At 40.3% G+C, this 12,939-nt stretch overlaps 1 protein-coding gene across 4 annotated transcripts in view; it reads left to right on the plus strand.

The window, feature by feature from the left end:
- Window positions 1-12,939, plus strand: part of hspa12a (heat shock protein 12A) — a 224,453-nt gene that overhangs the window by 196,906 nt on the left and 14,608 nt on the right. For all 4 annotated transcript variants that reach the window (XM_078160945.1, XM_033612830.2, XM_033612828.2 and 1 more), the window contains 2 exons: window positions 2,403-2,507; window positions 2,604-2,862. In XM_078160945.1, coding sequence (XP_078017071.1) covers window positions 2,403-2,507; window positions 2,604-2,862 — 364 coding nt within the window. The remainder of the gene's footprint in view (window positions 1-2,402; window positions 2,508-2,603; window positions 2,863-12,939) is intronic.

A 12,939-nucleotide genomic window follows, 5' to 3' on the forward strand; every position in this document is an offset into this window, starting at 1 on the left:
TTTAGTCCTTCTCAGACAAAGTTATTATATGTTTTTTACATATATATATATATATATATATATATGATAGATATAGAGGTATATATATATAGATATATACATATAGATATATACGTACATATATTTTTATATATTTTTAAACGCATAAAGATCCACTCATTACTCTTTTAAGAGTATGTCATTCATGAGAGACAAAAAAAACTAATGGAATGGTCTAAATTTAAGATGTGCTGATGAATTCACAATGTCAATTTTGCATTTATGCATTGAGTAACATTACCAGTAAATCTTCCACCTTAAAAGCTGTTGGCAGTCGACCCAGTGAATTAAGTTATTTATTTCTCAGTCTACAGCTGCTGCGAGAGGCAGCAAAACATCATTACATTTTATAGTTATAGTTTAATAATATATGTAAGACTTGCCACGGTATGAACAGTGGTTTAACTTCAAAACCAGCCATAGCGCAGCCCTGAGCAAGAGTGACTGTCCTCTTTCTCAATCAACAGACTGCAGTGTCTGCACTAGTACCAGATCTATGTGCTAGGTACCCCAACAGAGAGATGACTGAAAATGGGGACGGTAAGGAATGGTTCCATTGGTACCATCCACAACTTCTCACAGTGGAAACAGAAAAATGCATACCAAACTGAACTGTATTGGACTGCTTGGTGAAAACGTGACTTTAGACTTACTGTACTTACCGAGTTGTGCACACACAGTTTTCACGTGCAAAGGAGAATAACAAGTAACATTTCACTTGCCCTCATTTTTCAGTATAACAGTTTAATAGAAATGATGGCCAGACTGAAGTTACAATAAACCTAAGCCTTAAAGTCCTTATACTGCTTAATATGTAGTAATCAAATAATACAGTAGGATGATCAATGATCAAAATTTAAATTTAATCCTAATGAACCCATTAAGTCATCTTGTTGAGAAGACAATTCCAGATCAGTAAACTGCATACAACGTTCATATCGGCTTAACAAATCATAGAAAACAAGCCCGAAAAGGGATTTTAAGATTGCACTAATCAATCAATTCAATCAATTTTATTTATAAAGCCCAATATCACAAATCACAATTTGCCTCACAGGGCTTTACACCATACAACATCCCTCTGTTCTTAGGACCCTCGCAGCAGATAAGGAAAAACTCCCCCCAAAAAACCCTTTAACAGGGGGAAAAAAATGGTAGAAACCTCAGGAAGAGCAACTGAGGAGGGATCCCTCTTCCAGGACAGACAGACGTGCAATAGATGTCTTACAGAACAGATCCACATAATAAATTAACAGTAAACCGTATGACACAGTGAGACAGAGACAGAGACAGAGAGAGAGACAGAGAGAGATGCAGGACAGACGGTAATGGTAATAGCTGACCAGGCTCTGCAAATGGCACAAAAAACACTTCACTTTTGTTTACATTCAACAGTGTTGTCAAACACAACAGAGCTAGCTCACCTTTTTGCCTCATTGTAGCCCGTAGCTCTAACTGCCTCTCTGGGCACTGCGTTCTTGTGTGTGTGCTTGCTTTCGCTGGTCTCGCGCTGGCTGGGTGGTGCAGCCTGGACCACAATGTTTTTGTTGCCATTTGCGGAGCCCGGGCTGCCTACAGAGACCGGACTTTTTCATAGTATATTCAGAGGACATGTAGCTAGCGGATTGTGAGGAGATGTTTACTATATGTGACAAAAACTTTTCAAGCTTAGGAAGACTTAGAGAGCCTTTAAGCTAGGTTCATTTCTACCACTCACAGACTATAGGCTACCCACCTTTCTTGGAGAAAAACTGGCTCACATATTGACACCCTTTCTTTTGCCTCTCCTCTCTCTCCTTTCTCTCTTTCCTTTTGTGAAAACTGGATTTTCTTTTAGTACCAGGTAGCATGATGATGACTGTAGCGTTCTAGCGCAACTGCTGACTGCTACTAGGCACGTCACCATCAGTGCGCTAAGGCAGGACCAGATTTCATGCAGATACAGGGGAGTGGTCAGTCAATATGGATGGTTCCTTTTTGGTCAATGGGGATATTTAACTTTTACTGCCAAAAAAGTAAAAACAAAGAGATCATTAATTTAATTACTATATCTGAAAAAAAAATCTTAATGATGATGGTTTAATAATTTTATATTATTTTTTACCTATTTACCTACCATATAGAAAAAATAGCTGCCAAGACAGCCACAGAAATGTAGTTCAGCAGTGCCTGGTTGAAAAAGCTGAAGTGTCATAAAGGAGAGAGTCAAAGAGTCATGTCCAGCCTCCCTTGAGAATGTTCCTACAAACAGCAGAATTGTGGTAGATAAGAAGCAGTGTCTGCATGTCAGAGCAATGAGCCCTGTCAGAGAGGATGCTATTTGATAACAAGCATTTTGATGCTTGTTATCTTGCTCTGTGCAGGTGACCGTTATGTGGTGGTGGATTGTGGCGGAGGAACAGTGGACCTGACTGTCCATCAGATCCGTCTTCCAGAGGGACATCTAAAGGAGCTCTACAAGGCCTCAGGTAAAAAGGCATACCACATAATTTCTATCTGCTTTATGCAGCTGAGTTTTCATCTTGTTTCATTTGATTCACAATCACAATCCCTTCTTTTGCCAGGTGGTCCCTATGGCTCTATCGGGATTGACTATGAATTTGAGAAGCTGCTGTGTAAGATCTTTGGCCAGGATTTCATTGACCAATTTAAGATCAAGAGGCCAGCCGCTTGGGTGGACCTGATGATTGCGTTTGAGTCTCGAAAGAGGGCAGCAGCCCCTGATAGAACCAACCCCCTCAATATTAACCTGCCCTTTTCCTTCATTGACTACTACAAGAAGTTCAGGGGCCACAGTGTGGAGCACGCACTTCGCAAAAGCAAGTGAGTACCTAAAGAAAACCACGGCGAGTCCCTGACATATTGGAATGAGTGTCTGTATCACCATGAGTAGAAATAAACTGGTAAGATAAGATGGAGGGTAAATTACTGTAAAACTTCAATTAAAATCCTAGTCCTAATTAACAAAACCAGATTGTTGACCAGCCACTTGAGCTAACATTAGTTAGCTGTTCAGTTCATGCATACAAATATAAATGTTTAAAGTTTTGTCAGCAGGGAGATGCCACATAATGTTAGCTCAAATAAATTCTCCATGATTCAATTGTTCAGTTAATTTTACTGACACCATGAGTACCAAAGAATAATTCATTCAGATTCATCGTCATGGTAAGCAAGTGAGACGGAAAAAGGTGGTGACTCCCTACTTCTACGTCATTAAGTCTGCACCTTGATTACCAATAAGTTATTCATATTTCTTTAGTCTGTAAGGGTCCACAGATCAAACAAATCAAAAGAGTTTTTTATAAAAATGAATCCAGGTTTTAAATATTGTTTAAACAGGAAAAAGTGGTGTTGTGTCTTGGAGTGCTGTAAAACGAGTGTCGTAACTCTCTCTCCCTCCCTGATGCGCTGTCTGTCAGAGCTGTATCAAATGAATGATTCATTATTGATATCATATTTGAAGTCTAACTTTTATTCAAGTAATATTCATACTGGTTTAAATAAACAATTTCATAGAATTTCCCATGTTTACTGAGCAACAGTTTAGTGTAAAAGGAATAAAGGCCTGTCCCAAATATAGGCCGATTGAGTTCAGTGTTTTAAAGGGAAATTTCGGTTTATTTCAACCTGTCTCCTATCGTCCTAAATTTGTTTCAAGTGACTAGTGACATAAAAATAATAGTTAGCATGTTAACCGTTAGCCTAGATACAGCCGGGGTGCATAGCAGGGTTATAGCACCTGTGCATAGCACCTGTTAAAACGTAAGTGAATGGGCATACTTCAAGTGCAAAGTTAGTCCACTAAACAAGCTTTTTTCCCACAAAGACCGCCTCATATCGTTAGGATAAATGTCAGATAACATATAGAAAACGACATGTAAACGTGATGTCTTACCTTACCGGTGTGGTGCCATGTTTGTTTACCATTTAGCTCTGCTTTCCAAAGCGCGGCTGAAATATGGCGAGCTCTAGATAAAGCCTAGCTGGATACTACTCCAGGTGGAGGTGTCTCGTCCTCGGTCACATCCAGACCTTGAAAATAAGGCTGCAACCGGTCCCATTCCTTGCAACAGAGGCATTCATCTTCTGTGGGCACTGGGGCACAGCATTCACAGGTACACCACCAATCTCCAGAGCTATGCAGCCTTGCAGCAGCTCAAATAAATTGTTTACCATTTAGCTCTGCTTTCCAAAGCACGGCCGAAACATGGCGAGAACAAGCAGCGATTTCATACCGTGCCTGAAATCTCGTGAGAACATGCAGCAACAGCTGGAAGGCAGAACCGGACAGTAGCCTGAAAAGTTAATTCATTTATTTTATGAAAGATTTATAGAATAATGGCTGACTTTTTGCCAGACTTCGACTTTGTGGAGGAGGAATTTGATTTTGCAGAGTTTGATGGCCGCCCTTATTTATTTAAGTCAGAATACACTGATGAAGAGCTTCGTGAAATTGAAGAACGGAGGAGGAGAGAGAGAGAGAGGCGCAACAGGTAGATGACGAGAGAGGAGGAATGGCTGCTGCAAAGCTGTGTAGCTCTGGAGATTGGTGGTGTACCTGTGGATGCTGGGGTCCATGTCATTAGTCCGACAGCCCATTGGTCCGACATCCCATTAGTCCGACTATCCGCGGTGCTGAACGGCTCCCGGCGGGCATATTTCTGCCTTGATGGTGCGCCGCAACCGGCTCTGGGTCAGCTGGGAAAGGCTTGAGGCGAAGCAGACTCACAGCTTATGTGTTTGTCACTTTCTTTTTCATTTTAACCCACACCATGATCTTTTCCTAACCCTAACCAAGTGGTTTTTGTGCCTAAACCTAACCAGACCTTAACCACAGGGCATGATGATGATTTTGGAACGGACTTTGGAACAATGTGTTTAATATGGTCGGAACAATGGGATGTCGGACCAATGGGCTGTCGGACCAATGGGCAGTTCCCGGATGCTGTGCCCCAGTGTCCACAGAAGAGGAATGCCTTTGTTGCAAGGAATGGGACCAGTTGCAGCCTTATTTTCAAGGTCTGGATGTGACCGAGGACGAGACACCTTCACCTGGAGTAGTATCCAGCTGGGCTTTATCTGGAGCTCGCCATATTTCGGCCGCGCTTTGGAAAGCAGAGCTAAATGGTAAACAAACACAACACCACACCGATAAGGTAAGACATCATGTTTACATGTCGTTTTCTATATGTTATCTGACATTTATCCTAACGATATGAGGCGGTCTTTGTGGAAAAAAGCTGTTTAGTGGACTAACTTTGCACTTGAAGTATGCCCGTTCACTTACTTTTAACAGGTCTGATGCTACTATGCGCCCCGGCTGTATCTAGGCTAACTATTATTTTTATGTCACTAGTCACTTAAAACAAATTTAGGACGATAGGAGACAGGTTGAAATAAACCGAAATTTCCCTTTAAGTAACTAATAGTCTGGGCTACTAGCTGAATTTTTTTAAAAGTTGCACTGTTTTTATTTCAACATACAGCTGTTTTATCTGGATCATAAAGAAGGCCTGCAGCAGAGAAAAACCTTAAGTCACTTGTATATTTATTTAACCGTTAAAAAAGATCATCAGATGACTACAGAAACAGAATATGAAACAACAAAGTATAAAACTACAGGAGATTCTTGATACTTATTCTCTTGCTGTAGGTGACTTTGGGCAGTACATTAACTCCATACCATAGCTGTAGTAAATGCTTGAAAATGCTTGCTTCTTAATGCTTGGAATTCTAAGGAATAGTTTAATATTTTAGGAAATATGCTTTTTTGATTTTCTTTGAGAGTGACATATGGAAATGGATAATAAGCTCATGTCTATGTGTTATGTAAAGAGCTGTAGCCAGGAGGTGGTTAGCCTAGCTTAGCATAAAGGCTGGAATTGTACAACATTACAGAAGCATATTGTATCTCCTTTGTTTAATCTGTACAAAAACAGATCATACCACAAACAGGCTACAGTTTGTGGATTTTGGGGAGTTACATGCTGGCACTCTTTCTTCACAAATGACTGGGTAACATTTTATAATAACCATCATGAATGAATGACTTTATTCTGAGCAAAAAAACAAACAAAAACAAGACAAACAAGACATCAACATAGATGCTCGAAAAGGAGTAGGAAGAAGTGTACATTTACATAATCCTACCCCATTCTCACTATTCATCTCTCACTTAAAAATTAGATTGCCATCAACTATCCCAGACTTATTTACAATCATTAATATAAATGAATACACAACAGTCTTAGATATTAAATATACAAACCCCATCTCAACTTTATTTACATCCCAAGTAACCAGAGCCAAGATAAATAAATAATCCAACCCATCAGCATAATCCTCTTTGTCTGCATACTTTCTAAGGCCCTGATCACACAGAGAGCATTTTACAGGTTGCAAAATGCAAACTCCCCTTTGTTTTTGTTTTTTTGTTGTTGTTTTGGGATGCCACTGGTAAAAACAATGCTTGTTGCAGCTTTTTATTGTTGCCAGGCAACCACCTCATCACCACCTTACCCTAACCGTCCTGTGTAATCAATCTACAGTTTATTTATTTTATTTTATTTATTTCACAGTAATTAGTAGCTAGTTCCTAAAATGGACAGGCAGAGGGTACTTGCTGTAGCTCTGGTTGAGGGTGAGAGGCCGTCAGCAAATACCCTAAAAAGACGGTGGATCATGAGCAGTACCAACAGTTTTTGCCAGCAAAAACACCAGGCGCCTAGAGTGCAGAAACGCGAGGCTCATGGCGACACAAAAACAGCGAGCAAAAAGCTTCATTCTCATTAAACACAATTACAAAAAGTAGCCTCCAGCTGCTGAAACACTTTCTGTGTGATCAGGGCCTAAAAATGCTGTCTCTTTACACCCTTTTAAAGTGCTCTATAGTAGTGCTTCCCTCTAACTCCTCATCTAATACATTCCACAAATCCAACCCACACATTGAAACACACCTACTTTTCAAAGTTGTACGAACACAGTGGTTTTTAGATTGAATTTTTCTCTTAAATTATATCCCCCCTCCCTGTCACAAAACATTTTCCTAATATTGCTTGGAAGTAGATTATTTCTTGCTTTGTTACATTATTTGTTCTGTTTTAAATTCAACCAAATCCCAAAATTTCAGTGCATATGACTTTAAAAACAGTGTTTGAAGCTAATTAATCAGCTGTGATGACCGATGGTGTGTCTAAACCAGGTGTAGTGACATTATGTTTATGGATAATAGAACACAAGAAGACAGGAAGCATATGCAAACTTTTTCAAATTAAAATCTAAAAAAAAAAAAAAGATTTTGAAATGGAATGCCTGTAAATACTTTAAGTTTTATCATCACAGTCAAACCAGATGTGATAAGAAGTGCTCCTGGATCTCAGGGTTTATGAAGAGATAAATTGAAAAGGCAATGCTGACGCAAGAAACAGATTTTTTTTTCACCTCCTGACTTGATGAAAGAACATGGCATTAGATCTCTTTCTTAGATGGAGAAGATATAAATGGTGTTATAACTTTTCACTTCCAGCCATTAGAGTAATATATTGAGAGACTTCTGGGACAAGCGTGGAGTCTAGATTTTAATGGCCCTGTCTCATGTCTGTGTGGATTTTCATAATCCTACAGTGAGGGACATTAAAAGATATTTATATAGTTGAAACTGGAGTGCTCAGTGCCCCCCAGGCTCTTCTGACGCCTAACTGGAAGAACTCAGTCTGTCTCATTGTGCTGGAAAGTCTTTGGAGGGGCTAACATGAACACACGTGGGATCAGACAGACGGATACTATGGATTCTTTCAGGATTTATGCTTTGAGAGACAGACTGCATTAGGCCTAAAGAGATATGCCTGTAGGCCTTAAGAGATAGGACTGAGGCAAATAGCACATGATTAATCTATGACACTGTTGATTAGTTTTTGGTGGTCAAAGGTCACTGTGAACTTATCTGTCTCATTCTTGTGAACGTGATATCTAGGTAATTTCTTTAAAATTGGCATTTTATACGCTAAAGGTCAAAGGTCAACTTTACTGTGGCATCATAATATTCTGCATAAAACACTTTTCTGTCCATTATTCAATGTCATATCTCAGGAACAGAAGGGGAGACATTTGGTCAGATACTAAACTGGTGACTCTAATCTTGGGTGTCTACCTTGAAACTGTGCTGATTGTAAATCTTCTGTGCTGCCAGGGGAAGATGTGTGTGAAGCATCCATGTTTTCACAGACACGGATGTAAACTGACTTGATTATATAACTGAAACATTAATGTGCTCATCACATTGATGTTGCAGCTGGTGAAGGTAGAGTTCATTTGAATTACTTTATATACTGCTGGATAGATTAATCTATTTAATGTCATTGTTTTAGTTGAGTGATATTTTGTATTAGTAATCTGAATTTGCAAAATAGTGAGTAACTAAAGCTGTCAAAATTAATTTGGTGGAGTACAGCATTTCCCTCTGAAATGCAGTGGACTGAACCCAAGTGCAAGACACAGAGAGGCAGGAGACAGGAGTTTGAGTTTGAGTTACTGAAGATGTTAATTGCAGGGAATATGAAATGGATGTGAGCCAGTAGTTTCATTCAGCAGAGGGGAAGCCAGGGCTGAATAGAGCAGGGTGCCAAACCCGGGAAACCTGAGCTGAACTGATCCAGGGGGATTCCGGCGTGAAGCTGAGCCGCTTAGGGATCCAGAGCAAGGAGATGAGGCCAACAGGATGAGATGTGGAGACAGGGACTGAAAGCAGAGCGGACAGATCTGCAGGGAGAGGAAAACAGGATTATGGTGAGGCAAAAAGGCAGCAAGTTGAAAACAGACTGACTGAACAGGCAACACGATCTGGCAAGGTGGATGTGGAAGAGCTGAGTCCTGGTAGGAGTGTCTGGCACGCCCATGTCCTCTCCAAGCCATCACAGACAAACACAGAGAGGGAAAAGGAGAGGGGGAGAGAGAGACACTGCAGGCTATGCAGAGGTGGAGGGCATGACAAAAGTAGCACAAAATTGTACTTAAGTACGGTTGAGTAAATGTATTTACTTAATTTTCTCTAGGTCTGAAAAGTGAAGCCAATGCAGAAGTGCCTTAAACCTGAATTATTTCTATTAGCCACCTGGGGGCAACTCCAACAGTTGCAAAAAGAAGTCTGATTGTATCAAAGTTGATAAGGAAATGACACTAATTTTCACTTAATTTGTTACCTCAGTAAACACTTTCCTAATGACTTTATGGTCTTAATCGCTAGTTTCAAGTTTTCTTCAATACAGCATGATGTTCACTTTGTTCATTTCCAAAAAAAAAATCGATCATAAAGCAGGGTATGCTTTGGGGTGTGGCTCCCTTGTGATTGACAAGTCACTACCATGGTGGTGTCCTCAGGTTTCCCAGTCAGATCCACCCTTCGCTCCTCAACAGCTCCACCCTATCATCCAAATATGGTCACTCCTGGCTTCAAAAAACAAGATGGCGATGGCCATAATGCCAAATTTTAGGCTTCAGAATGGTAGTTCACATACCACTGGCTACACAGTGGCTACATCAGTTTATTTTGTACTGTCTGTGAGTGCAATGCTAGCAGGCTGACATGGACAAAATACAGCAAATTACAATAACAGAAGGATAGGATTTTGGTTGGCTTTATTTTAGCTGATCCTCTAAAATATGCCTGTATCCTCCTGATCTGCTCAGGACACCTCTGATTTTTAGACAGTCTTTCTCAGAACACATTTTTGGTGTTGCACTCCATTGTTCACATGACAAGTCAAAGAAATAGCTGTGTCAAGAATAAAGAGAAGCAGAGGGAGAGAGATGTTCATCACCTACAGACAGCTGGCAGATAACTGCATGACGTGGGTGTGAATATTAGATTGCCAGTTTTGAAAAGTTATAGAAATGGTCTAGCACAGCCCCCATCTCATGTCAGAAAAGTTTGAGGGGAGGGGGTTTCCAAAAACTATTTGACCATCTGACAAGGAGATCTGACGGAGTATAGTGGCCTCTTAACCTTTGTTCAGGTGAACACTGAGTTGAAGTACTGTCAGAAGTGTCAAAGAGGCACAGGAAGGAGGGTGCTTTAGCGGTATAGAGTTGGTAATGTCAGTCAGTCCACCACTTTAGTCCAGACTGAAATATCTCAGTACTGTTGGGTGGATTGCTTCATGGTCCTTAGAGGATGAATCTTGCTGCCTTTGTTAATCCCGTGACTTTTCATTTAACTCCATCATCAGGTCAACATTTTAATGTGTCCAATACTTTGGTTCTATAACCAAATACCCTCAGAACTAATGACCAACCTATCAGCCTCATCATTTGTGTTATATGCTAAGTAGTAAATGTTAGCATTCTAACATGCAAGACTGAGATGGTGAACATGGTAATCACTGATTGTTATAGAAATGTAGAAAAAGTTGAGTCCGCACACTAGATACAGCTCCCAAGATTTAATCTGAATATCACCACATGTGACATTTCGGGCACAGGCCCTTCATCAGACATGAAACTGGTACAGAGACACACCTGCTTAAATCAATGTCAGGGATCATCTGACAGGTCATATGATGTGGTAAACAAAAGAATAATAAAAAATACACATATATGATCATATCGAATCCCCAAAGTACAATACAAATGATCATCAATAATGCTAATAATCAATACACATCACTTCACATCAATACACAGCAATAATGATAATCACAATCAGCATGTGAAAAAGTAAGATCGAAACAACTTGAATATCACATGACAAAGAACATCAGGTATAAACCGTCATACTGTGTAGGGATGTCCCGATCCAGCTTTTTCACTTCCGATCCGTTACTGATATTACAGCCTTGAGTTTTGGCCGATACCGATACCAATCCGATCCAAGCGCGTATTATAGATATTCACTTATTTTGTTGGCTGTCATGTTAGAAAAGGTTTGATCAAGCAATATTATTCTAACAAGAACAACTACTTAATTGGGTTAGTAAGAATGATCCACAACAGTTGGTATGAGAAACTGACCTGTTTATTGTTAACAGGGTTAAATAAACAAACCTTAAATTGAACATTAACATTAAATAAAAAATATAGCTGGTTTGCTTTGGCCCCTTAATAAATAGAAAATAGATCAACACAAGAAATCTTTAAAATGTCTAACAATGAAATTAAAATAGCAGCAAGACTCCACACACTTGTGCTTTGCTCCCCTAATAAATTAAAAAAAAGTTTAACACCACAAGACACTGTTGGCATTTAACAAACAATGTAGCCTTTCCTTTTCAGATATTTTAGTAGTGTTTTTGTAGTCCATCCATGGCTCCAATTTCACTAATTGTGCCCAAAACAGTGCCATCAGTGCTCTTTACTTAAACAGTAAGAGTGTAAACCAAATAAAAATATCACTCTCAAAAAACCAGAGCAGAAAACAAATAGTCAGTTAACTAAGTTGACCGCTACTCTTCCTACCCTCCTGTGTCTGCCGTCTGCATGCTGGCCTGTTGGATTGATAGTAAGAGCTGGAGCGGATCACTGGAATAGACTGCTTGACTCGCGGAGCGCTGGGCTGGCCGGAAAACCTGGAGCAGATTCCGTGAAAAACTGGATCGGAGTTCTTGGATCGGCATTTTTCCATGCAGTCTGATCCGATGCCGATGCCCGTTTTTTGCTAGTATCGGCAGCCAATACCGATCCGAATATCGGATCGGGACGTCCCTAATACTGTGATGTAATATCAAGAAGAAAAAAGAAAGTAGAAGAAATACCTGAAAGAAGAGGCACCTCTGCTACTCTAAAAAGTAGTGATATAGAAGAACAAGACATTTCATATTGTCCACAGCTATATACAAGTAGAGAAAATAAGAGAAAGTCATGTCAACATCACCACTGGAGCAATGATGCCATGTACCAAAACCCACAAACAACCACAAGCATCAAATGCTAATGTCAGCACAAGGTAATCATCATCAAAATACAAGAGTCAACATCATCATCATCAACATCAGCATAATAATGGATCAAACACTAAGAGCAAGCATACAACGCATAGAACAGTCAAAAGGAAGTGTCACAGGAAAGGCCTCAGGTCAAACTCCTCGTTTAGACCTTTCGGAGAAAGAGTGCCAAGGGTGTAGATCCAAAATGCTTCTCTCCTCAGTAAAAGAGAGTTTACATCACCTCCCCGACTGGGTAGTTTGACCTGTTCAATACCAACATATCTAAGGGAGCACACATTATGTGAAGTCTCTGTAAGGTGTACTGCTACTGAGCTTCTGTTGTCATGGTTACGGATGCTGGACCTGTGCTCTGAGATCCTAGTTTTTAATGCTCTAGTAGTCTTTCCAACGTAGGCTAAGCCACACGGGCATTTAAGAATGTAGATGACATTCTTGGTGTTACAAGTAATCATGCCATTGATGTTGAAAGGTCTACCAGTACTTGGGTGGCTGAAAATTTGTGTTTTATGTGTGAAGTTACACTGAGTACAACGGCCACATCTGTAGTTACCATGGGGAACAGTCAGTAAAAAATGAGGCTGCGCAAGTGGTGGGAGGTGGGCTCTCACCAGCATATTGCTCAGGTTAGGTAGTCTCTTATAGACAATCCGAGGAGGTGAGGTGAAGAACTTGAGTGTGGGATCAGACTCAACAATGTGCCAGTGTTTCCTGATGATGTCCTCAAATGCTTTGCCCAGAGGAGAGTACTGAACAATGCAGTTGACTCTGGAGTCTGCTGTTTTGGCTCTGGTGCGTTGGAGACACTCAGTCTGTGATACATTTTCAAATTTGGTGCGCGTCTGTGTAACCCACTCATGTTTGTATTGTCTGTGTAGAAAACGTTTCTCTAGGTCATCTGCCTGGATTTGGAAATCAACATCAGAGCTGCAGATGCGTCGGATGCAACTGAACTGTGAAATGG

This window comes from Epinephelus lanceolatus, chromosome 17 (genome assembly GCF_041903045.1).
Source record: "Epinephelus lanceolatus isolate andai-2023 chromosome 17, ASM4190304v1, whole genome shotgun sequence".
In the NCBI taxonomy this organism is placed as follows: Eukaryota; Metazoa; Chordata; class Actinopteri; order Perciformes; family Serranidae; genus Epinephelus; species Epinephelus lanceolatus.